Source organism: Astatotilapia calliptera, chromosome 6, assembly GCF_900246225.1.
Source record: "Astatotilapia calliptera chromosome 6, fAstCal1.2, whole genome shotgun sequence".
NCBI classification, from domain to species: Eukaryota; Metazoa; Chordata; class Actinopteri; order Cichliformes; family Cichlidae; genus Astatotilapia; species Astatotilapia calliptera.
In genome coordinates, this window is record NC_039307.1 from 10,652,000 (window position 1) to 10,677,146 (window position 25,147).

The 25,147-nt window shown below is 37.8% G+C and overlaps 3 protein-coding genes across 4 annotated transcripts; all 3 read left to right on the forward strand.

Annotated features, from left to right (window-relative positions):
• Positions 1–6,570: 6,570 nt before the first annotated feature.
• LOC113023841 (GTPase IMAP family member 7-like) lies at positions 6,571–18,535 on the forward strand. 2 transcript variants are annotated; one of them, XM_026170244.1, is made up of 4 exons: positions 6,571–6,630; positions 6,841–6,953; positions 7,400–7,962; positions 18,220–18,535. In XM_026170244.1, exons 2-4 carry the CDS (start codon positions 6,860–6,862, stop codon positions 18,529–18,531), a joined length of 969 nt encoding a protein of 322 aa, XP_026026029.1. In that variant the 5' UTR covers positions 6,571–6,630; positions 6,841–6,859; the 3' UTR covers positions 18,532–18,535. The 2 variants fall into 2 exon arrangements, with proteins under 2 accessions (XP_026026029.1, XP_026026031.1); XM_026170246.1 differs by lacking the exon at positions 18,220–18,535 and having other exon boundaries at positions 7,400–8,652.
• LOC113023842 (GTPase IMAP family member 7-like) lies at positions 15,373–17,247 on the forward strand. The gene is made up of 3 exons (XM_026170247.1): positions 15,373–15,424; positions 15,637–15,750; positions 15,982–17,247. The coding sequence occupies exons 2-3, from the start codon at positions 15,657–15,659 to the stop codon at positions 16,818–16,820; spliced, it is 933 nt and encodes a 310-aa protein (XP_026026032.1). The 5' UTR covers positions 15,373–15,424; positions 15,637–15,656; the 3' UTR covers positions 16,821–17,247.
• A 3,915-nt stretch (positions 18,536–22,450) lies between the features above and the next one.
• LOC113023234 (GTPase IMAP family member 4-like) lies at positions 22,451–24,392 on the forward strand. Its single transcript, XM_026169260.1, has 3 exons — positions 22,451–22,618; positions 22,795–22,866; positions 23,265–24,392. The coding sequence occupies exons 1-3, from the start codon at positions 22,609–22,611 to the stop codon at positions 24,194–24,196; spliced, it is 1,014 nt and encodes a 337-aa protein (XP_026025045.1). The 5' UTR covers positions 22,451–22,608; the 3' UTR covers positions 24,197–24,392.
• Positions 24,393–25,147: the final 755 nt, after the last annotated feature.

Genomic DNA, 25,147 nt, shown 5'->3' on the forward strand with positions numbered 1-25,147 from the left:
CCTATATTTAAAAAAAAAAAAAGTATATTTACAAATGACTGTTTGCTTAAAACCTGACTCCTGTTTTTATTTATTTTTGTTTGTTCTTTTATTTTGCAGTTGTGAGGCTGTGGCTCAGGAGATAAAGCTGGTTGTATTGCACTGAACGGTTGGAGCCCCTGCTTTTCCAACCCACGTGTCAAAGTGTCCTTGGGCAAGATGACAGGTAAAAAGCGTAGGATAAAGCGCTGTGTGACTGGGTGGATGCAGGTTGTAGTCTAAACCTGCAGTCCACCTTTCATTTTATTTATTTTGTACAGAGGTAACCATTTACTACCTGAAATTCTCATTATATTTTTTAATGACGTTTCTCTGACTTCTGATCTAAGTGGCCATCATTGCCCCTACACTCCTTTACTGCTAAACAGATAAGTAGTCAATGTAGATTATGTATTATGACTGCAGGACAAGATAATCCAATAGCTCCACATGTTAATTCACCTGGAGTAGGCCATGGTTATCCACACACACACACACACACACACACACACACACACACACACACACACACACACACACACACACACACACACACACACACACACACACACACACACACACACAATATACTACACTACAGGAGATGACAACATCAACATCAAGAAGTTAACAAAAAAGTGAATCATCAGTGAAAAAAGTACATTGATCACAAACTCAATATTACACTATTCAACACACAATTCAAAATATCACTAGTATTTCTGCACAAGGTATATGACAGAAAATACCGTAAGCCTAATGTTTACATAAAATTACATCATATATATAATAGGGGAAAAACTCTTGTCTGTTGTTAGGAGTTGGTAAAATGTATGTGCCTTGAAAGACAACCAACATCATGATCAACTCAAATAAAATTACTTTTATGTTCAGAAATTTTAAATCTCAGTTTCTCTGCATATGCTAAACCACATGGGCATTTCAAAGATAGACTGATATACTGATAATAAAAATCTTATCTTTTACTTTTGCAAGAATATCTTTGAGAGCATGTAACACCAGTGAATCGGTGAAATAAACATTTTGTGAAAAGAAATGCATTACATAGAAACGTTTAAAATAATCTTTCATTAACATTGATTGATTGCTTCTAATGTCAGGTTGTGTTTTTGCAGTGAAGCAGTCACGTGCTGTGAACTTCATATTGCAAGAAACTCTGGCAATTTTCACTCCTGCTTGGGTCCCAGTGACTTTACTGCACGTGGAGTGATACTTTTTTGTTGTTGTATAGCCATCATTACACACATAAAGACATGCACACACACAAACACTTATCTGAACAGATGCTCCTGTCCCTACACGTGAGGAGCATTGACATATGTTCCTGTTGTTCTCTCTGTTCTCTGACACACACATAGACATACAAATGGGCACACGCACACACATAAGTTAACTGCTTGCTTAAGTGCATGGACTGCTGAAACGTGATGCTGTTTTTCTACTCAGCCTTGTCCTCCACATTTCTTATTCTACTCAGGGCAGCTCACAATCACAAGTCCCCATTTCTACAATGTGGATCCATTTTGTTATTCTCACATTTTTACATTCCCCCCAAAAAGCTTTACAGGAAATGTATTATTATTGTGTGAATTATTTTAGGGTCTACCTTGCAATATAAACTGCCTTGATGTGACCGTTGTGTTGATTTGGTGCTGTATAAATAAAATTGAATTGAACTGAAATTGAAAAAACAGAACTGAATGTAACTCAGTAAAGGAGAGGTGTTGTTTTATTAGCATAGAGCCAATTTAAGGTTAATTTAAAACTGGAAGTGAGAAGCTTTGAGTTAGTAGCTCATGGGGAAAATGGGCTGATACTCCTTTTTGTTCAGCTTCGCAGCACAACATATAAATGTATTTTTAATCATCTTTTTCTTTCACTGATGTTTTAAGATGTTTTGCTGAGCGCTTCAACACCTAAACCCTGAATAGGAATAGAAAATATGCAGGCTGCAAAGCCCATCTATGCTTTTGTAGCTTACATATATATTGGTGTAATGTATGATTTCTGCTCTCCTTAGAATAGAATAGAATAGAATAGAATAGAATAGAATAGTCCTGTATTGTATTTTACATTTATAACGAGCTATATAGGTTCGGACCTTAAGAACCACTATTATCAGACATGAGGTGGAAATGTAAGGCTGTCTACACCTTATGCATGGGGGACTGTATTTGTCAACAGTCTAATCAGCTGTTAATTCACAGCAGCTAAAGCAAGATCATGTCATGGAGATAAGGATGGAAACAGCCTGGCAGCTTGTCACACAATTACATGGAAGAGAAACATAATGTTAACACTGAAACAAGCGAAAACATTCACACAGACACTCATTGCCTCTCTTCTCTGTTCAGTTCTTCTGGTTTAGCTTCTCAGATTATTGTGCTCTGAAAGTTATTCAGCAGCTGTTGCCAACAAAATCTCTCTCTTGGTCTTTCAGGACACACACACACACACACACACACACACACACACACACACACACACACACACACACACACACACACACACACACACACACAGATGTAATAATGTAGAACAATAAAAAAAATCTGGATGGGGGATCTCCACCCCCATGCTTTGTCTCCAATTCAGTTTTCAAATGACACCTAGACCCCTGGTACTATATATGTTGCAATGCTTTCTAATGCTCACTAGAGGGAGGGCTGTGCACATAGTTGCATTCTTTTTTTAAAGGTCAATTTTTAATGGAATCAAAATCAGGAGAAATACCTAGCTTTTTAACCAGCCAAGAACACACAGATGAGCTACCTTTTGTTATGTTTTATAACAAGAGGCCAAAATACATTTTCAATGGTCCAGAGAGAAAGTAATGAAAGAAGACTGCAAAGAAAAGTGCTGCATGACAATAGACTACAAGAGATCAGAAGAAAATTGTAGAAGAGATCACAAAGGCTGATGATGATCAGAAGAAGAAGAGATGTACTTGGTGTAAAAAAAACATGTGACATGTAGTGAGTTTAATGTGACATCTGCTTAAACCTGAAGTGTCTCACTGTAATCCATGCACTTTTTAGATAGTTTAAGCTCATAAGATTTTTGTGCATGGACTTGGTCGATACCCAACATCATTGTTCTGTTCTGTGGATGAGAGACAATGAGAAAAGAAAGTCCAAGGGTGCATTTAACCTTCAGATTGTTGCATCCATCTCCATGAAGAATTGTTTGGAGAGTTCCGGTAAAGACAAAATGGGAGCTGAGAGAAGCGGTGTTTGAGATTATCATAGGCATCTTGTGCCATGGTGGTGCACTGGAACTGAAACCAGGTGAGATAAGTTGGGTTAGGAGCAAGAAATTCTACTGAAGTCACAGATAAATCTGTGTTAAAAGATAACAAAGCCAAGGAACCATTACAAGTGTTTGCAGTTTTCTGGAATAGGCCAGTTCATTACTGCTTGTACTTAAGACTAGTTGGAACGGAAATGTCCCTTTTCGCCAAGAAAGGAGACCTTCTCTGCATGAAGCTCACATTCATCAACCTTCACGAGCAGCTTGTTCTCTAGTAATCTTTGCAAAACCAACCTTACATGATCTTCATGATGACTAAGGAACTGGGGGAGGATCAGGATGTCATCCAGATACACGACCACAAAATGATTTCTGAAATCTCGCAGGACTTTGTTACCAGGACCTGAAAAACAGCAGGTGCATTAGTTAGTCCAAAGGGCATTACCAGATACTCAAAGTGTCCAAGGTGAGGGTTGAAGGCTATCTTTCACTCGTCCCCCTCTCTAATCCTTACCAGGTGGTAGGCATTGCAGAGACCCAATTTGCTGAAAATGGTTGCGCCCTGTAACGACTCTCAAGCATAGGAAAGACGTGGAAAAAGGGTACTTATTTTTCAGAGTAATCATGTTTAATCCTCAAAAATCTATGCAGTGCTGAAGGGACTTATCTTTCTTTTCCACAAAGAAAAAAACAGCACAGAGATGAGAGGAAGACGGCTAAAAGAAACCTTCGGCCAGAGAGTCTGTTATGTATTTTTTCATCATCTCACGTTTGGGCTTTGACAAACTCTACAGCTTACATGTGGGAAGTGGTGCGCTGGGTAACAGGTCAATAGCACAGTCATAGGGTCGGTGTGGAAGGAAAGACAAGACAAGATCCTTATGAAAAACTTCTGCTAAATCCTGGTACACAGGGGGCGTGGATGAGACATTAGGTGGGTGGTGCTTGTACAGTGAAGGTACAGGAAGGTAAGTTGGGGGCGGCGGATCGTAAACAGTTTTCATGACAAAACCAACTTCACCCTGGCACACAATTCTTTTACCAATCGAGGTATAGGGTGTGAGTTTGTAGCCGGGGTGACGGAGTATAACTGGAGTAATTGGGGCTTAAACACAAATCATATTTTTTCAGTGTGTTTCGTGAGAGTGCGCGTGAGACTGGTTTGAGCTTTGTGTGTGATATCCGCGATTGTGCCGGGGTTTAATAAAAGAAGTTTTACTCAGAACTATAATCAATAAGTGCTTGGAGGGTGAAGGGAATCACGTGTAGAGGGGATCTTTTTCATTTCCTGTCAGTATCCCCACCGTTACTGACGAGCAGTCTCTTTTGGCCACATGGGGCAAGTGTTAATAAAATGGCCCAGGGGCACAGTACAAGTACTCACCCACAGCCAACCTCTTTCTTTGTTTGATGAGGGAGACACAGGTGCATCTGATCTGCATGGGCTGAGTTCTGTCCTCCTACATTCCACTTTCCCAGTTTGCCGCCTTGGAAAAAAAAGAAGAGCCCAGGGCATTCTGGGAAAGAGAGTTTTGCTTTCTCAGATTTTCTTGTACATTATATTATATATAAGAATATATGTGAATTATTGTGTCTAAAAGTTGTTATTTCCCTATTATCTTTTTGTAAATCCTGCAGAAAGAAAATAAGACCAGCTGTTATGTTTAAAAGCAACTTGTAGATACTCATCAACCTGCTTGTCACATCCATAGGAGTCAGGTTAAAAAAGGTCAACCTATTTTTTCTTTAAATTATTGTTTTATTAAATTTAATAAGCAAAATGATTTTGTTTTAATGAATTTCTGATGTTTTCTGGATAAATCACACATACAAACACACTAAAACAGTGTTCACTTAAACATTATTATTATTCTCATCACTGGCTGGCTTCTTCATTACTTAGGCTGCTCAGCTGGTGATTCCTCATTGGTTATTGTTTTCAGTGTAACAGTGGATGTGTTCTGCCTTTTAGAAAAGAATCTGTTGACCTAACAACTTATTGCATGCCCGAGAAAGTACTTGCACAGGTTCAATATTTTACCTGAAAATGTATTTTATTGATACGTTTTTATTGATACTTTTCGTATCTTGTCTTGTCTTTGAGAGTTGGCTGAAATGACAGCAGCACAAACATTTATCCAAGCATGCATTTTACTTGTCCTACTCACACTCTGTGGACACACTGCTCACTGTCAAAATAAATACAAAGGTAAGTGGCACAGAAACTTGTGCAACTGGTTTGTCATGAATACTTGAACATGAAAAGACATTAAAAATAGCTTAGTGTTGTACTTTTCCTCGTTCATCCAGCAAATCTGTTTTCCGGAGTCAGGCTAATGGTTCTGAATTTGAAATCATACTTGTATGTAATTTTAAACTTTTTTCCTCTAGTTATAGAACCATGTTTGTAGCATGACTTCACTGAATTCGAGGAACTGATGTTGGATTTTAATGTGACCTAGTTTTCAAAAAAAAAAAAAAGTTGAACGTTTTCTTTTCTTTCGTATTCTTCACACGTGGTTGCAGTGCTTTACTGACAGAAAGTGTAGTTGGTTTATTTGAAAGAACTAACTGTGGAAACTGTTGACCAAGTGTGAAATAAATAAATAAATGAAATAAATGAAATGAAACGTTGTTTCTTAAGGTTGAAACAAGTTTAAACGTTCAAAAAAGATCTAAGAATAAATTAAGAAAAAGTTTTCAGTAATCACTACTTGAATTACTAGTGTGTTAATATTCAAATAAAATAAAAATGCGGGTGTTTTCTCTATTGGTGCAGGGGTTTATTTGATTCAACAGTTTCTCTGTGTATAATTGTGCAAAAAATAAAATCATTGTTCTAATAAAAAAGGCTGATTTTCATTTCACTTCTAATGACTTCTTGTTTTAATATAATTTATATATTTACTTACCTACTGAATGCTTGCCTATTTTGCTGGTGTTCTATAGTCACTATCAATTATGTGAGACAAACTAGGTTATGAAAGGGTATTTGTGAAAAAAACAAATGTAATTTCCCACAAACCTGCTCTTCACATCTGTATTAATCAAGTTAGAGGTCAACGTATTTTTTTCTTTAAATGACTGTATAATTTTTTTATTTCATATGCAAAACTATTTTTGTTTCAATGCATTCATTTTCTGGAGAAAGCAGACCTACCGTCACACATTTTTCACTTGAACATGATGCTGTTCATCTTGTCATCACTGGCTGGTGCTGCTCAGCCGACATTGGTTTAAGTATTGTTTTCCTTGGAAATGCAAAGTGGGCGTGTCCTGTCTGCTTTGAAAGATTCTAGTGACCCAGCAGTTTACTGTACACAAGAGAAAGTCCTTGCACAGGTATGTTCAAAATAGAACCTTTAAATATTTCAATAGAAGACAGATTTTATTGATAGAGTTTCTGTAAAAAGTCTACAGTGCTAATTGTATAAACAACCAATTTGGGGCATGATTTATTCAACATATTTTCAGTGTAGTTCAATATTTACTTGTGATCTGATTAGAAACATTTTCCTTGAATGATTTCCCTTTTTTCTTTTCTATGTAAAGTTTTTGAGAGTTTCCTAAAATGTTGGCAGCAAAAGCTTGGATCCAAGGATGCATCCTGCTGGTGTTACTGACATTATGTGGACAAACTGCTGACTGCCAAAGTCAATACAGAGGTAAACTGAATAAGAACTTGTACAGCTGGTTTGTCATGAATACATAAACATAACAAGTGTTCACCTATGCTGTAGTATAAATGACTTAATTTAAAGAAGATTTCTTTCTAATATATTTCATTGTGTTCATTTAAATATATTTTTAATCAACACATATGAACAACTAACCTAGTGTTGGACTTTGCCTTGTTCAGACAAAATATCTGTTTTTGGAGTCTGGTTTTTTTTTTCAGTGAACATCTACAACAACTTTAATTTAAGTGGTCACCAGCATATAAAAGCTGCAAGTATGAGACTACAGAATCACTAGTGTCAGTGAAACTACCTGGAAAGCTTCAACTGTATCAGAGACTTTTCTCACTTTACCCTAAGACAAGTTTTTAAAAAGTCACGTCAGTCATGTACACTTCTTCAAATATTTCAGATGTTACCATTATTTTCCACAGGCTCTGCAAATCATGAAGAACTGAGACTCATCCTGGTTGGTAAAACAGGATCAGGAAAGAGTGCGTCTGGAAACACCATTCTGGGGGATACAACTGCTTTCAAAGAGGACATTTCACCTGAGTCTGTTACTGATGGCTGTCTCAGAAAAGAGGTAGAAAAAGGTGGAAGAAAAATTGTTGTGATTGACACTCCAGGGCTGTTTGACACAAGCAAAACACAAGATGAAGTGAAAGCAAAAATTGAGGAGTGCATTGAACAGTCAGTTCCTGGACCACATGCTTTCCTTTTAGTCATCAGCCTGAAGTCAAGGTTCACACAAGAGGAACAGGATGCTGTGAAGTGGATTGAAGATAACTTTAGTTCAGATGCTTCCCTATACATCATAGTTCTGTTTACACATGGTGACCTGCTGCAGGATAAATCAGTGAAAGACTATGTAAAAGAAAGTAAACATCTACAAAGACTGATAAACAAGTGTGGAGGAAGGTACCATTCACTCATCAATAATCAGAAAGAAAGCAGAAAACAGGTCAAAAATCTTCTAGATAAAATAGAGGAAATGGTGGAATTGAATGGAGGAAGTCAATACACCAATGAGATGTATGAGACAGCCCAGAAGAGACTTGAAGAAGAAAGGGAAACGAGGAGGAGGGAGGAAGAGCAAAGAAAAAGGAAAGAGGAAAAGCAAAGAAAAAGGGAAGAAGAGGAGAGGATCAAATTAAACAAGTGGTGTAAATTGCTTGGTATCGCTTCCGTGGGATTATTTGGTGCAGGAGCATACTTTTCATCATATGCTCTCATGGCAATAGGGGGAGCACTTGGATATTCTCAGTTAAATTGCACAATGGGAATGTTTACTTAAGTGTATGAGGTAGGACCACTAAACCTACACCACTCCTCCAGCAAAGAAAAAAATAAGTCAGGCATCCAGTGATGGTTGTACCTTTTATTATATAATACTGTGGTTCGATTTCTGACCAATCACTTGACAGGGTTTTCTGTTACATAAAACTGACTACTTAAAAAAACAAATACTTTGTAGTCTGTTCATATAGCATATTTATTTTACTCTACTGAGTCATTTATATGATCCTCAGTATGACTCAACTTCTATCATCTTCTGTCATATAGACAGAGGAACTTGGAAATTAAAAAAAAGATACAGAAGTGAGTTTAGAAATAGTTGAACTACTACCTTTTTAATTTTAAAATAAAATGAAAATGTGCATGCTTTCTCTGTTAGGGGCAGGGGTTTGTTTATTCAAAGGTTTCTCAGTGTATAATTTTGCAACAATAAAATAAATTTTTAAATTATAATGGCTGGTTTTCATTTTCATACTTAGCCTCCTCAGTAATTCATTCCTCATTGGTTTAAGTAGTGTTCTTCAGTGAAATTAATGTGTGTCGTGAAAGAAGCTGCTGACCTAACAGCTACTGCACACCTGAGGAAGCACTTGGACGGGTACTTTCAAAATAAAACATTTAAATATTTTGATAGATGAACGATTCTTGCACTGAAACGGAATTCAACAGTTGATTCAAAACTGTTGAAGCTAGCGTTGATACAAACCTATCACCTTCCTGCTGCTGCTGCTTCATATTAAAAGCTTCACTTTTCGTTGTTGTTGTTGTTGTTGTTGTGCTAAGCTAACAGGCAGAATGCTACAAGCATAGCTCTAAAGAATGTAGCATCATGGGCAGTGTAGTCCGTGTTGCAGGGTGAATGGACTGCCATACACGTTATGGGTCTGTGAGAAAAAAGGGGAGTGGAAAGGTACGAGTTGTCATCGAGCAAAAACGGGAGCTGGATGCATGTAAATATGATAATAACCACTGCAGCCAAGAAGAGAGCCTGACGAGCCCAGTTGTAAGTAAGCTATTAAGACTCGACTGTACACTTTGTTCGTGTTTTCCTCCGAAAACAATAAGTTCTGTTGGAGCAGCCTTTCAACGCCTCTCTCTGTCTCTCGCAAGAAAAGTTGACCCACACAACAAAGTAAAGCTATTTTTCGGCTACGAGCTGACAGGGACCCCGCCGTATTAGCCAGAGGTCCCTTTACTACAGTTCGGAGTCGCGGACCTTCAGTAACAGTAATAAATCACACAGCAATAGTACATTCACGTTGTTGTAAAAAGCATGATAATATATTAAGTAATCCAAAGTATTCAGAATACGTTACTGTCATTGAGTAACATAACGGAATACGTTACAGAATACGTTTTGGGGCATGTATTCTGTATTCTGTAATGGAATACATTTTAAAAGTAACCTTCCCAACACTGTTTATAACGTCTCTTCACCATTAGTGAGTTAAAAGTGCCTGGTGTTATGTTCGTAAGGCTCCTGGCTGTGTTGCACAGCTCTTAGAAATAGATGTACGTCGTCTTGTAACACTGAGCTGAGCGCTTCAACACCTAAACCCTGAATAGGAATAGAAAACATGCAGGCTGCAAAGCCCATCTATGCTTTTGTAGCTTACATATATATTTGTGTAATTTAGTTGTTAAAGGTACTTTCTCTTATAGTATGATTTCTGCTCTCCTTAGAAAAGAATAGAATAAAATAGAATAAAATAGTCCTTTATTGTATTTTACATTTACAACGAACTATATAGGTTCGGACCTTAAGAACCACTATTATCAGACATGAGGTGGAAATGTAAGGCTGTCTACACCTTATGCATGGGGGACTGTATTTGTCAACAGTCTAATCAGCTGTTAATTCACAGCAGCTAAAGCAAGATCATGTCATAGAGATAAGGATGGAGACAGCCTGGCAGCTTGTCACACAATTACATGGAAGAGAAACATAATGTTAACACTGAAACAAGCGAAAACATTCACACAGACACTCATTGCCTCTCTTCTCTGTTCAGTTCTTCTGGTTTAGCTTCTCAGATTTTTGTGCTCTGAAAGTTATTCAGCAGCTGTTGCCAACAAAATCTCTCTCCCTCACTCTCTTGGTCTTTCAGGACACACACACACACACACACACACACACACACACACACACACACACACACACACACACACACACACACACATGTAATATCTAGAACAATAAAAAAAAATCTGGATGGGGATCTCCACCCCCATGCTTTCTCTCCAATTCAGTTTTCAAATGACACCTAGACCCCTGGTACTATATATGTTGCAATGCTTTCTAATGCTCACTAGAGGGAGGGCTGTGCACATAGTTGCATTCTTTTTTAAAGGTCAATTTTTAATGGAATCAAAATCAGGAGAAATACCTAGCTTTTTAACCAGCCAAGAACACACAGATGAGCTACCTTTTGTTATGTTTTATAACAAGAGGCCAAAATACATTTCCAATGGTCCAGAGAGAAAGCAATGAAAGAAGACTGCAAAGAAAAGTGCTGCATGACAATAGACTACAAGAGATCAGAAGAAAATTGTAGAAGAGATCACAAAGGCTGATGATGATCAGAAGAAGAAGAGATGTACTTGGTGTAAAAAAAACATGTGACATGTAGTGAGTTTAATGTGACATCTGCTTAAACCTGAAGTGTCTCACTGTAATCCATGCAATTTTTAGATAGTTTAAGCTCATAAGATTTTTGTGCATGGACTTGGTCGATACCCAACATCATTGTTCTGTTCTGTGGATGAGAGGCGATGAGAAAAGAAAGTCCAAGGGTGCATTTAACCTTCAGATTGTTGCATCCATCTCCATGAAGAATTGTTTGGAGAGTTCCGGTAAAGACAAAATGGGAGCTGAGAGAAGCGGTGTTTGAGATTATCATAGGCATCTTGTGCCATGGTGGTGCACTGGAACTGAAACCAGGTGAGATAAGTTGGGTTAGGGGCAAGCAATTCTACTGAAGTCACAGATAAATCTGTGTTAAAAGATAACAAAGCCAAGGAACCATTACAAGTGTTTGCAGTTTTCTGGAATAGGCCAGTTCATTACTGCTTGTACTTAAGACTAGTTGGAACGGAAATGTCCCTTTTCACCAAGAAAGGAGACCTTCTCTGCATGAAGCTCACATTCATCAACCTTCACGAGCAGCTTGTTCTCTAGTAATCTTTGCAAAACTAACCTTACATGATCTTCATGATGACTAAGGAACTGGGAGAGGATCAGGATGTCATCCAGATACACGACCACAAAATGATTTCTGAAATCTCGCAGGACTTTGTTACCAGGAGCTGAAAAACAGCAGGTGCATTAGTTAGTCCAAAGGGCATTACCAGATACTCAAAGTGTCCAAGGTGAGGGTTGAAGGCTATCTTTCACTCGTCCCCCTCTCTAATCCTTACCAGGTGGTAGGCATTGCAGAGATCCAATTTGCTGAAAATGGTTGCGCCCTGTAACGACTCTCAAGCATAGGAAAGACGTGGCAAAGGGTACTTATTTTTCAGAGTAATCATGTTTAATCCTCAAAAATCTATGCAGTGCTGAAGGGACTTATCTTTCTTTTCCACAAAGAAAAAAACAGCACAGAGATGAGAGGAAGACGGCTAAAAGAAACCTTCAGCCAGAGAGTCTGTTATGTACTTTTTCATCATCTCACGTTTGGGCTTTGACAAACTCTACAGCTTACATGTGGGAAGTGGTGCGCTGGGTAACAGGTCAATAGCACAGTCATAGGGTCGGTGTGGAAGGAAAGACAAGACAAGATCCTCATGAAAAACTTCTGCTAAATCCTGGTACACAGGGGGCGTGGATGAGACATTAGGTGGGTGTTGTGAATTTTAGCACTACGGTTAGCATTTACAGGATATTGTTTTTGATGATATTATACAAAGGATCCTGTTTTTGCAATGCCCTTTGTTTTAACTTCATCTCCTCTTGCTGCGACCCCAGGGCATTTCTTTTGGCCTGCTGGTCTGGAAAATCCAACAGTTCATCTATATGTAAAGAAGGCACTTAAACTGGAACAGGCATAGCTGCATTGATCCTGCCGTGGGACAGTGCATTCCTCAGTGCAGCCTGCTAAAAGATCACACACCATTGATTACGTGCCTTTAGGTATATATGGTTAAACATTTCCTAATGCAAATAACTACATGTAGTATTCTACCATGTGCAAACTTATATCACTAAAGGATTCTAACTGTCTAGTGTTTAATGGACCTGTCAAAAGTATGTTGAGATTATAGAAGGCCCCTTTCAGAATTAGGGGGAACTTCCTTATATGGTTTTTGTGTCAGAACTCAGGATGTAGGATCTCTGTAAGATTTATTGGTCTTGTGAGTGCATCTTTATTGCCCTTGCTGAACAAAGGATTTCAACTGTCAGGACGCCACCCCACTCAGTGGGCAGGGTCTGAAACTGAAACTTGTTGTCTGCCTATAAAACTGTTGCACAGAGAATAAACTTTGAGTCAGTTTGGAATCACAATCTAGAACAGTCTCCGCGTCTTCTTGTTCTTCCAAACTGCTCCCGGTACTCCGGCCGGTACCGTGATTAACCGTTGATCATGCATGAGAATATTTTAATTTTGTTATATGTTAAAGGATGAACTCTGCTTATTGGTGCCCACGCCTTAGGAGGAAACTCGATCTACGGATGACGGAGATTTCTTTCAGTGGGTGGTGCTTGTACAGTGAAGGTACAGGAAGGTAAGTTGGGGGCTGCGGATCTTAAACAGTTTTCATGACAAAACCAACTTCACCCTGGCACACAATTCTTTTACCAATCGAGGTATAGGGTGTGAGTTTGTAGCCGGGGTGACGGAGTATAACTGGAGTAATTGGGGCTTAAACACAAATCATATTTTTTCAGTGTGTTTCGTAAGAGTGCGAATGAGACTGGTTTGAGCTTTGTGTGTGATATCCGGCAGTCTATTTACATCCAAGGCGGTGAATTGCAAAACCTTGGGAAGGGGTTTGGGAGGAATTTTGCACGATTGTGCCGGCGTTTAATAAAATAAGTTTTACTCAGAACTATAATCAATAAGTAGTTGGAGGGTGAAGGGAATCAAGTTTAGAGGGGATCAGTTTAGAGAGGATCTTTTTCATTTCCTGTCAGTATCCCCACCGTTACTGACGAGCAGTCTCTTTTGGCCACATGGGGCAAGTGTTAATAAAATGGCGCAGGGGCACAGTACAAGCACTCACCCACAGCCAACCTCTTTCTTTGTTTGATGAGGGAGACACAGGTGCATCTGATCTGCATGGGCTGAGTTCTGTCCTCCTACATTCCACTTTCCCAGTTTGCCGCCTTGGAAAACAAGAAGAGCCCAGGGCATTCTGGGAAAGAGAGTTTTGCTTTCTCAGATTTTCTTGTACATTATATTATATATAAGAATATATGTGAATTATTGTGTCTAAAAGTTGTCATTTCCCTATTATCTTTTTGTAAATCCTGCAGAAAGAAAATAAGACCAGCTGTTATGTTTAAAAGCAACTTGTAGATACTCATCAACCAGCTTGTCACATCCATAGGAGTCAGGGTAAAAAAGGTCAACCTATTTTTTCTTTAAATTATTGTTTTATTAAATTTAATAAGCAAAATGATTTTGTTTTAATGAATTTCTGATGTTTTGTGGATAAAGCACACATACAAACACACTAAAACAGTGTTCACTTAAACATTATTATTATTCTCATCACTGGCTGGCTTCTTCATTACTTAGGCTGCTCAGCTGGTGATTCCTCATTGGTTATTGTTTTCAGTGTAACAGTGGATGTGTTCTGCCTTTTAGAAAAGAATCTGTTGACCTAACAACTTATTGCATGCCCGAGAAAGTACTTGCACAGGTTAAATATTTTACCAGAAAATGTATTTTATTGATACTTTTCGTATCTTGTCTTGTCTTTGAGAGTTGGCTGAAATGACAGCAGCACAAACATTTATCCAAGCATGCATTTTACTTGTCCTACTCACACTCTGTGGACACACTGCTCACTGTCAAAATAAATACAAAGGTAAGTGGCACAGAAACTTGTGCAACTGGTTTGTCATGAATACTTGAACATGGAAAGACATTAAAAATAGCTTAGTGTTGTACTTTTCCTCGTTCATCCAGCAAATCTGTTTTCCGGAGTCAGGCTAATGGTTCTGAATTTGAAATCATACTTGTATGTAATTTTAAACTTTTTTCCTCTAGTTATAGAACCATGTTTGTAGCATGACTTCACTGAATTCGAGGAACTGATGTTGGATTTTAATGTGACCTAGTTTTCAAAAAAAAAACTTGAACGTTTTCTTTTCTTTCGTATTCTTCACACGTGGTTGCAGTGCTTTACTGACAGAAAGTGTAGTTGGTTTATTTGAAAGAACTAACTGTGGAAACTGTTGACCAAGTGTGAAATAAATAAATAAATGAAATGAAACGTTGTTTCTTAAGGTTGAAACAAGTTTAAACGTTCAAAAAAGATCTAAGAATAAATTAAGAAATAGTTTTCAGTAATCACTACTTGAATTACTAGTGTGTTAATATTCAAATAAAATAAAAATGCCGGTGTTTTCTCTGTTGGTGCAGGGGTTTATTTGATTCAACAGTTTCTCCGTGTTTAATTGTGCAAAAAATAAAATCATTGTTTAAATAAAAAAGGCTGATTTTCATTTTATTTCTGATGACTTCTTGTTCTAAGATAATTTATATATTTACTTACCTACTGAATGCTTGCCTATTTTGCTGGTGTTCTATAGTCACTATCAATTATGTGAGACAAACTAGGTTATAAAAGGGTATTTGTGAAAAAAAAAATGTAATTACCCACAAACCTGCTCTTCACATCTGTATTAATCAAGTTATAGAGGTCAACGTATGTTTTTCTTTAAATGACTGTATATTTTTTTTTATTTCATATGCAAAACTATTTTTGTTTCAATGCATTCATTTTCTGGAGAAAGCAGACCTACCGTCACACATTTTTCACTTGAACATGATGCTGTTCATCTTGTCACCACTGGCTGGTGCTGCTCAGCCGACCATTCCGCATTGGTTTAAGTATTGTTTTCCTTGGAAATGCAAAGTGGGCGTGTCCTGTCTGCTTTGAAAGATTCTAGTGACCCAGCAGTTTACTGTACACAAGAGAAAGTCCTTGCACAGGTACGTTCAAAATAGAACCTTTAAATCTTTCAATAGAAGACGAATTTTATTGATAGAGTTTCTATAAAAAGTCTACAGTGCTAATTGTATAAACAACCAATTTGGGGCATGATTTATTCAACATATATTCTCAGTGTAGTTCAATATTTACCTGCGATCTGATTAGAAAGACTTTCCTTTAATACTTTTCCTTTTTTCGTTTCTATGTAAAGTTTTTTGCTAGTTTACTAAAATGTTGGCAGCAAAAGCTTGGATCCAAGGATGCATCCTGCTGGTGTTACTGACATTATGTGGACAAACTGCTGACTGCCAAAGTCAATACAGAGGTAAGCAGAATAAGAACTTGTACAGCCGGTTTGTCATGAATACATAAACATAACAAGTGTTCACCCATGCTGTAGTATAAATGACTTAATTTGAAGAAGATTTGTTTCTAATATATTTCATCGTGTCTATTTAAATATATTTTTAATCAACACATATGAACAACTAACCTAGTGTTGGACTTTGCCTTGTTCATCCAACATATCATAAATGTTATCATTAATTTTCCACAGGCTCTGCAAATCATGAAGAACTGAGAATCATCCTGGTTGGTAAAACAGGATCAGGAAAGAGTGCGTCTGGAAACACCATTCTGGGGGATTCAACTGCTTTCAAAGAGGACATTTCACCTGAGTCTGTTACTGACGGCTGTCTCAGAAAAGAGGTAGACAAAAGTGGAAGAAAAATTGTTGTGATTGACACTCCAGGGCTGTTTGACACAAGCAAAACACAAGATGAAGTGAAAGCAAAAATTGAGGAGTGCATTGAACAGTCAGTTCCTGGACCACATGCTTTCCTTTTAGTCATCAGCCTGAAGTCAAGGTTCACACAAGAGGAACAGGATGCTGTCACGTGGATTGAAGATAACTTTAGTTCAGATGCTTCCATATACACCATAGTTCTGTTTACACATGGTGACCTGCTGCAGGATAAATCAGTGGAAGACTATGTAAAAGAAAGTAAACATCTACAAAGACTGATAAACAAGTGTGGAGGAAGGTACCATTCACTCATCAATAATCAGAAAGAAAGCAGAAAACAGGTCAAAAATCTTCTAGATAAAATAGAGGAAATGGTGGAATTGAATGGAGGAAGTCACTACACCAATGAGATGTACGAGACAGCCCAGAAGAGGCTTGAAGAAAAAAGGGAAACGAGGAGGAGGGAGGAAGAGCAAAGAAAAAGGGAAGAAGAGGAGAGGATCAAATTAAACGAGTGGTGTAAAATGCTTGGTATCGCTTCCGTGGGATTATTTGGTGCAGGAGCATACTTTTCATCATATGCTCTAATGGCAATAGGGGGAGCACTTGGATATTCTCAGTTAAATTGCACAATGGGAATGTTTACTTAAGTGTGGGAGATAGGACCACTAAACCTACACCACTCCTCCAGCAAAGAAAAAAATAAGTCATGCATCCAGTGATGGTTGTACTTTTTATTATATAATACTGTGGTGCGATTTCTGACCAATCACTTGACAGGGTTTTCTGTTACATAAAACTGACTACTTAAAAAAACAAATACTTTGTAGTCTGTTCATATAGCATATTTATTTTACTCTACTGAGTCATTTATATGATCCTCAGTATGACTCAACTTCTATCATCTTCTGTCATATAGACAGAGGAACTTGGAAATAAAAAAAAAGATCCAGGAGTGAGTTTAGAAATAGTTTTCAGCAATCACTACTTGAACTACTACTTTGTTAATTTTAAAATAAGATGAAAATGTGCATGCTTTCTCTGTTAGGGGCAGGGGTTTGTTTATTCAAAGGTTTCTCAGTGTATAATTTTGCAACAATAAAATAAATGTTTAAATTATAATGGCTGGTTTTCATTTTCATACTTAGCCTCCTCAGTCAGTCATTCCTCTTGGTTTAAGTAGTGTTTTTCAGTGAAATTAATGTGTTTCGTGAAAGAAGCTGCTGACCTAACAGCTACTGCACACCTGAGGAAGCACTTGGACGGGTACTTTCAAAATAAAACATTTAAATATTTTGATAGATGAACGATTCCTGCACTGCAACGGAATTCAACAGTTGATTCAAAACTGGTGAAGCTACCGCTGATACAAACCTATCACCTTCCTGCTGCTGCTGCTTCATATTAAAAGCTTCACAGCGCCAAACAAGCTGGAGGCTTTTTTGTGAAGTGCGGACAGAACTCGTTAGGAACTTTTGCAAACGTGGTGCAAATTAACAGAGGTATGTGGCAACCTGCCGAAACGCTTGTTTTATAACGTCTCTTCACCATTAGTGAGTTAAAAGTGTCTGGTGTTATGTTCGTAAGGCTCCTGGCTGTGTTGCACAGCTCTTAGAAATAGATGTACGTCGTCTTTAGTGGTAACACCGTTAACCTTGGCGTAGCATTTAGTCCGGATCACTTAGCTCTACTTAGTTCATCAGCTTGTGTGCCCTGTGCACAATCTCCATTAGGGGAGGAACAAGGTGTTTAATGTTTTGTCAACTGATAGCAGTAATAGTATTTGTAGAATATCAATTGAACAACAGTTCAGACTGCCAGCTTTGTACATTGGGCGATTGGTGCACGCGCATTTAAAGTTCTGTAAGTGAGCGAAGGGGGCGTTACTTGTTTTTTTCAAACATTTATCCGATCCGTGAAGCTCACCTTAATAAATTTTGCGTAAATAGTCACTATTAATTTAGGTTCGGAGGGAAGCATTTGTTGAATAATTTTACGTATTGTGAAATTGCTTCATATTTGTGTATGTAGATAAAATAGAGGAAAATGGTGGAATTGAATGGAGGAAGTCACTACACCAATGAGATGTATGAGACAGCCCAGAAGAGGCTTGAAGAAGAAAGGGAAACGAGGAGGAGGGAGGAAGAGCAAAGAAAAAGGGAAGAAGAGGAGAGGATCAAATTAAACGAGTGGTGTAAAATGATATTATATACATCTGCAGCACTTTTGGGTGCAGGGCTGTTTTATACCTCACCTTTTCTCATGGCAGTAGCTTCAGGACTTGGCTTTAATTGCATAATAAGTATGCTTACTTGGGCCTTACACCTTTACAAAACAAAAAGGCCAATATATAATGGCTAACACACTGGGCATCAAATCTTTGTCATTTGGAATTAGGTGGTTTTAAATTGCGTTTCAATTCACTTTATATTTACTTTATGTTGCATTCATTTCTAATCTAATGTGACTGTTTTTTAATAGAGTATTTTTTGTCAAATCACAATTCAAGAATATGTGAAACAACTGTGAAACAGATTTGTAGATATATTAATATTTTAAATTCATCGCACTGTAACAATGTACCGAGAGTATCTTGTTTTTTGTAGTCAAGTCACAATCTCAAGCAGTAAGTGTCAGAAACATCCACATGTGAAAAGTCGAGATACAGTCTGAATTAATTTAATAGTTTTCAAAAAAAAAAAGAAAATTAATGTTGCATTATGCTAATGTAAATATTAGACCATGTAATTTTAAAATCTGTGTTTTTCTCAACACATACAAAATAGTGAACTTAGAAAATATACACAAATTGTGAAATTGCACCTCTTTAAAATGTAGCTCAATTAAACTTAGCTCCAAGAATAATTTTCACCGACAGTTCTGAGATAAGCTGCATGTTATTCTTGGATGCGGTTGTAGGACCAGCTTTAAAATCGCATGACAAAAATATCATACACATTAAAAAAAACTGTATCACCAACGTAGCCTGGAAAACATTTGCTAGTTAGATGAAGTCAGCTATCTCATCGTAGCATATTTATATGCATATTTATAATCATACGCTTCTTGGAGTGAGTGCATACACTCATGAAGTTTAGTAACTTCCGGTCACTGCAACAAGCCCAGGTACAGTTTACCGACGGATGGGTGCAGGACCTTGAAATGCACCGTGTAGAACGAAAGACCATCGTACGTATCATAAGTTTACCAGTCTCACAAATCGTCTTCATAAATACACATTCGTTAACCGTTTATTAATATAACCTTTGAGCTCAACGGTAATTAATTAGTAGTGGAAATAATTTCTGGTAGCATCACAGAAATGTAGCAGTGACAATAATATTGTATGCTGTAATCGCACTGGGCAATTAGTGATACAAAAAACCTGTTTTATCCTGTGAATAAAAGTATATGTTTTTGTCAGTGTACCATAATAACAGAAGCGAAACGCAATATTGTGTCAGGACAATTTACTATTTATGCACAATAAATAAAGGAGCATAGCGCGACAATTTCTGTTCAGCGCCAGACTTGCTTGTAACCTATATCACCAATTATGTTAAGAAAAATGACGCATTAACTACTAAAAAACACTGACCTTTGTGTAAATGCTTGGAGCAGACTAACCTGTGAGCTGGAGGGTTCTGGGACGTTATATTTGATCTTTGAATGGCTGCAATCCAGTCGCCTCTTTGTTACTTCGGAAACATGGCTCGAACAATTTCTCTTCAACGACGTAATCCGATAACAACCGATCTCTTTACCCGTCAGCTTCCCGTGGCTGTCATGGACCGGCTATTGCAGTTAATAATACAACGGCTTCTTGACATTTTTGTGTTTCTTTTTATCGCTGTGTGACTGATTTTAATTGAAAGCCTGCGTGCGCTAGTACCGCTTGCCACGAGTTCCCAGAATCCTTTGCGGTTCTACCCGTGAATGACGTCACATTTTCAATCTCCATATAATATGCATGTTAAATTTTATATTTGGGGTAAAATATCAAGTCTTTTCAAGTAAACCGGTTCAAGTCCAATTCAAGTCCCAAGTCACTGGTGTAAAAGTCCAAGTCAAGTCACAAGTCTTAGAACATTTTTTCAAGTCAAGTCTAAAGTCATAAAATTAATGACTCGAGTCTGACTCGAGTCCAAGTCATGTGACTCGAGTCCACACCTCTGCAATGTACCACAGTAGAACCATCCTCATTTAGTTCAGTTCAAATTTATGTATATAGTGCAAATTCAAAACCACATTTTCCTCCAGGTGGTGTATATTCTAAGACAGTGTTTCCCAACCATTTGGAGCCACTGCACATATTTCACATTAGAAAAATCACACGGCACACCACCAAACAAATATGTAATTTTTCTCTGCACATCAGGCATAGTGAAATTGGCTTGATTTGAAAAAATAAGCTTTTATTTGTATATTTTGAAATAGGAATAGATATTAAATAATATTATTGTATATTATCTTACATTAAATCTGAAACATAATGCTACAAAATGTCTTTAGCTTTACTGTACATTTTTGCTGTGTGAAACAAACAGTGGTGGTTGGGAGTTGGAGTAAAGAGGATAACAGTGGAGGAATTATATCCTTGAACTTAATTATAGCACTTTCAGAAAGACCTCTAATGTCTCCGCCACTCATTTGTACTAGTTAGGGCACACTGAGCTACTTTTTATTAAGATGATTCATAAGCTTACACTCCTTGTAAGTGATGATATCTATTTAATTCTAGATTATATTTGGTTGGTTTTTTAAGTGTATCAGTTCAACAGTAGAGTTGCAGACTTTCTGAATTATTCTGTAGCACACCATTCAGTGGCAAAGATGAAGTGACCGTAAACACTGAGGAGTGTATTGAGCAATCAGTTCTTGGACATCACACTTTCCTTTTAGTGATCAGTCTGAACTGAGGTTCAGACAAGAGTAGCAGGACACTGTGAAGCGGATTCAGGATACTGTTGTTGCAGATGCTTCCACATAAACCATAGTCCTGCTTACAGATGCTGTTTTGCTTGAGGGTAAATCCTTTGATGGTTATGTGAAAGAGAACAAAAAATTTAAAGAAACTAATATGTGACTCAGAGAAGATATTCTCTCTTTAATGACCCGAGTTAGAATCGATTCCAAGTCAGGGAAATTCTAGGTTAAACAGAGAACATAGTAATATTCAATGGATGGTATTACTACATCAATAAGAAAGGAAACCTAGAGTAAATGTGCGGGGGGAAGCAAAGACTAGAGCGAAGACTTGCCAGGGACCTTTTGGTGTAGAAGCATGTTGCCCCTCATATGTTCTGGTGACATTAGTTGGAGCACTTGGACACATTCAATTAAATGGCACAATGGACCTTTTTCTATAGGTGTGAGTTCTATGATGGAAAAAGTGAAAATAATGGCTAAGAATGTGGCGAACAATAACTTTCAATAACATGTACTTTTAAAATGTTTGTGCATTCCATTCATCCGCATGAAATGAATTTTTGAATACACTTGTCTTCCATTCTTATTTACCTATTGACTGTTTGTTTATAGTTTCACTTTTTTTGTCAATTAAAATGGGAAACAAACAAGAGACTTTGCTTATGGGTGATCGTGGCTCAAGAGTTGGCAGTTCATCTTATAATCGGAAGGTTGCCGGTTCGAGCCCTGGCTCGCACAGTGTCGGTCGTTGTGTCCTTGGGCAAGACACTTCACCTACTGCTTACTGGTGATGGCCAGAGGGGCCGATGGCACGATATGGCAGCCTCGCTTCTGTCAGTCTACCCCAGGTAGCTGTGGCTACAACTGTAGCTGCCTCCACCAATGTGTGAATGAATAGTGGAATTGTAAAGTGCTTTGAGGGTCTCAAAAAGCGCTATATAAATGCAATCTGTCATTATTATTACTTCAAATACCAAACATCTACCAAAGTAAAACCATTTTCATCTGTACTGACCTACAACTCTAGGCTCAGACAGATCCTTTTCTTTTATTTTAAATTTCTTTACATTTTTTAAAAAAAGAATAAGATGAACTTGAGCATGAGGGGGTCAAGAATATCTCTCCTTTAAAAAGAGAGCAAAGTCATTATAGAGTTATTGTAAAATATATACATTTTATGTAAATAATAAAATATTCTTATGCGATTAAATGAGAAACCTTAATATTTTTGTTGGTTTGCTATGAAAACTTCTCAGCAATGTCCAAACACAAACCTGTTAACCATATTTAGAGGGCTGCGGACAGCCTACACAGACAGTTTTCACATTTCAAACTGAAGACAATACAAGGAAATGGGAAGCCCCCGGTGCCTAGGCTTCCAGAAGTTTCCCACAAACTTAATGTGAAATGTGTCGAGACACAGTCTACGTTTGTCTTGTCTAAGTTCAGAACTCAGGTCTGAAAAAACTGACTTGGCCACCTGGGACATATAAAGCAAGATCTGAAGTAATGGCTGAAGGTAAGATCATCTCTCTGAACTAGTTTAAAAATGCACTAATTATTTAATTACTCTAGGATGTGATATTGATACACTGAAAAGGGCAAAAGAGGCAAAGTCAAAAAGATACAGACCTTCTTAAAGATGTCAGTGACTAATCTTACCTTTTTTTCTCTCAATGGTGTAACTTGTGACAGAAATACAACTCAGAGAAAAGAAGCAGAAAACTCTACCTCGGTCTGATGGGTGTGGTCTGAAAAACTTTGATGGTATGCTCCTTCATTTTCTCTCTGGTCACTCGACTCTACTAGTAGCTGTTCTACTCTAATTTCAGTAATTATGTATCAGAATCAGAATACTTTACTAATCCCAGGGGAAATTATTTGGTCACAGATCACAGGAGCTCCAAGACAGTAAGAACAGTAACTAACAACAATATATAAATGTTGTTTTATTTACTATTTTTTTTAAATAACAACAAATGAATGAATAGTATATTTCAAGGAAAATATGCTAAAGGCTTTTTTTTCTCCAGACAGTCCAGAGATTAAATTAAAAAACAACAACAAAAAAACACACTAACTTAAGACTAACAAGGCAGAAAAGAAAGGATTCTTTTTTTTTTTTGTAAATGCCAGTAATTCTGTGTCTGTTGTTTTTACCACAGGTCTGGATTTGTCTGGAGGTTTGAGGATAGTCTTAGTGGGAAAGACTGGATCAGGGAAGAGTGCAACAGGAAACACTATCCTTGGAAGAATTGCCTTCAAAGAGGATCCCAGCCCTGTGTCTGTGACCAAACACTGTGAGATGCATAGTGGGGAAGTGGATGGGACCTTGGTGCAGGTTATTGACACTCCGGGTCTGTTTGATACAGGCATCTCAGAGGAAGAATTAAAAGTCAGAATAGAGGAGTGTGTCAAAATGTCAGTTCCTGGCCCTCATGCTTTCCTACTGGTAATCCGGCTTGGAGTAAGGTTCACGGAAGAGGAAAGAAATGCTGTTAAGTGGATCCAAGATAACTTTGGAGACGATGCTTCCATGTACACAATCATGCTGTTTACGTGTAAAGATCAAGCTAAAGCTGACAATGCTCTGAAGGAGTGCAAGGAGCTGCGGAGACTCTCGATCACATTTGGACGCAGATATCATGCTTTCAACAACACTGACGTGGATGACCGCATACAGGTAAAAGAGCTGATCAACATGATCAAGGAAATGGTACAGGATAACGGTGGTAAGCACTACACAAATGAAATGTATGAGAAAGCCCAGAGGAAGCTGAGAGAGGAGGAGGAGCGGAGGAAGCAAGAGGAGGAACAGAAGAAAGAGGAGGAAAGGAAAATATGGGATGCAGAGAGACAGAAGCAGGAGGAAAAGAAAATCAGGAAGAAAAAGGTTCAAAGAAAGAATATACGCGTGGCCGCAGCTTCTGCTGTTGTCTTGGTGTTTGCTGGGGTGGTCATTGCAGTGGGAGCTAACACCACAGTGGCCCTGGCTCTAGGCGCCCCTGCACTTGTCCTGGGAATCTTATGCGGTTTATCTGCCATTTTCATTTGGAAAGGCATAAAATGCAAGGCTAAAGCAAACGTGCCTGTATAACAAGATGGAGGGTAGTGGCAAGGATATTGTTCGGCTACAGTTTGTGTCACTGAATAAAAAACAGAAATATTCCATACACAGTATTAGTATCCCACACATTATGGTTTGGAACTATACGTAAGTGACTTGTTTAGGTTCTGTTTCAAAACGAGTATGTGAATTTAAAGCTAATAGTAAACAAATGGTATGAAATGTACTTGTTTGTCTTTTTTATCGTTTACATCTTATATATGAATGTGAGTATCACTTCTTTTGGCTCATTAGTAGGATTCAAAATAATTAATATTAAAACCCAAATGTAAAAGGTTTTTTCACCTATAGATTATACCTTGGTAACTTATAACTGTTAAAATGCGCAGACACTGACACACTGCTTCCTTTACTTTTTATTAGTAGCATTCTGAGCTCATTTCCCCAAAGGAAATGAGAAACAATGGTAGACGTCCATTGACCCATCACGTCTGCGGAAACAGAGCAAGTCCTCATTGTCCTGCCACTACAACAATGTCAGTGCATACCATCAGTACAAATAAGACCAGCACAGATGTTAAAATGAATGGTAGTCAGTTTCTGTCAGCCACAAAAGGATCAAAGTAAGGACACTGCTACTTGTTCTGCAATTAAGAACAAAACACACTGAAGCTGAACATTATTTATTTAAAATTACAAATGAAAGGAGGCTCAGTATCAAATAATGGGTGTGTTCAGATGTGAAAAGGTTGTAAACTGAGTTGTGGTGCTTCAAATGTACAGGTTATATTTTAAATGCCAACTACACCTACAACCTGTATTACAGGTTAGATTGGTCTATTTTCATCTGTTTGACTAATACCTGCAATGGAATGAGTGTTATGTATTATTTGCTAATGAATCTTACAAGAAAACGTGTACCAAGAATCATTTCTTGTTTCAGTTTCATTTGTCATAAGTGCGGTTTGTTTATTTATTATG

Coding starts and splice junctions, on each gene's coding strand:
- LOC113023841 (XM_026170244.1), top strand. CDS start 6,860: ATGTTGGCAGCAAAAGCTTGGATCCAAGGATGCATCCTGCTGGTGTTA. Junction 6,954..7,399: donor CTGCCAAAGTCAATACAGAG/GTAAACTGAATA, acceptor TATTTTCCACAG/GCTCTGCAAATCATGAAGAA. Junction 7,963..18,219: donor TAGATAAAATAGAGGAAATG/GTGGAATTGAAT, acceptor TAGAGGAAAATG/GTGGAATTGAATGGAGGAAG.
- LOC113023842 (XM_026170247.1), top strand. CDS start 15,657: ATGTTGGCAGCAAAAGCTTGGATCCAAGGATGCATCCTGCTGGTGTTA. Junction 15,751..15,981: donor CTGCCAAAGTCAATACAGAG/GTAAGCAGAATA, acceptor AATTTTCCACAG/GCTCTGCAAATCATGAAGAA.
- LOC113023234 (XM_026169260.1), top strand. Junction 22,867..23,264: donor TGGTCTGAAAAACTTTGATG/GTATGCTCCTTC, acceptor TTTTTACCACAG/GTCTGGATTTGTCTGGAGGT.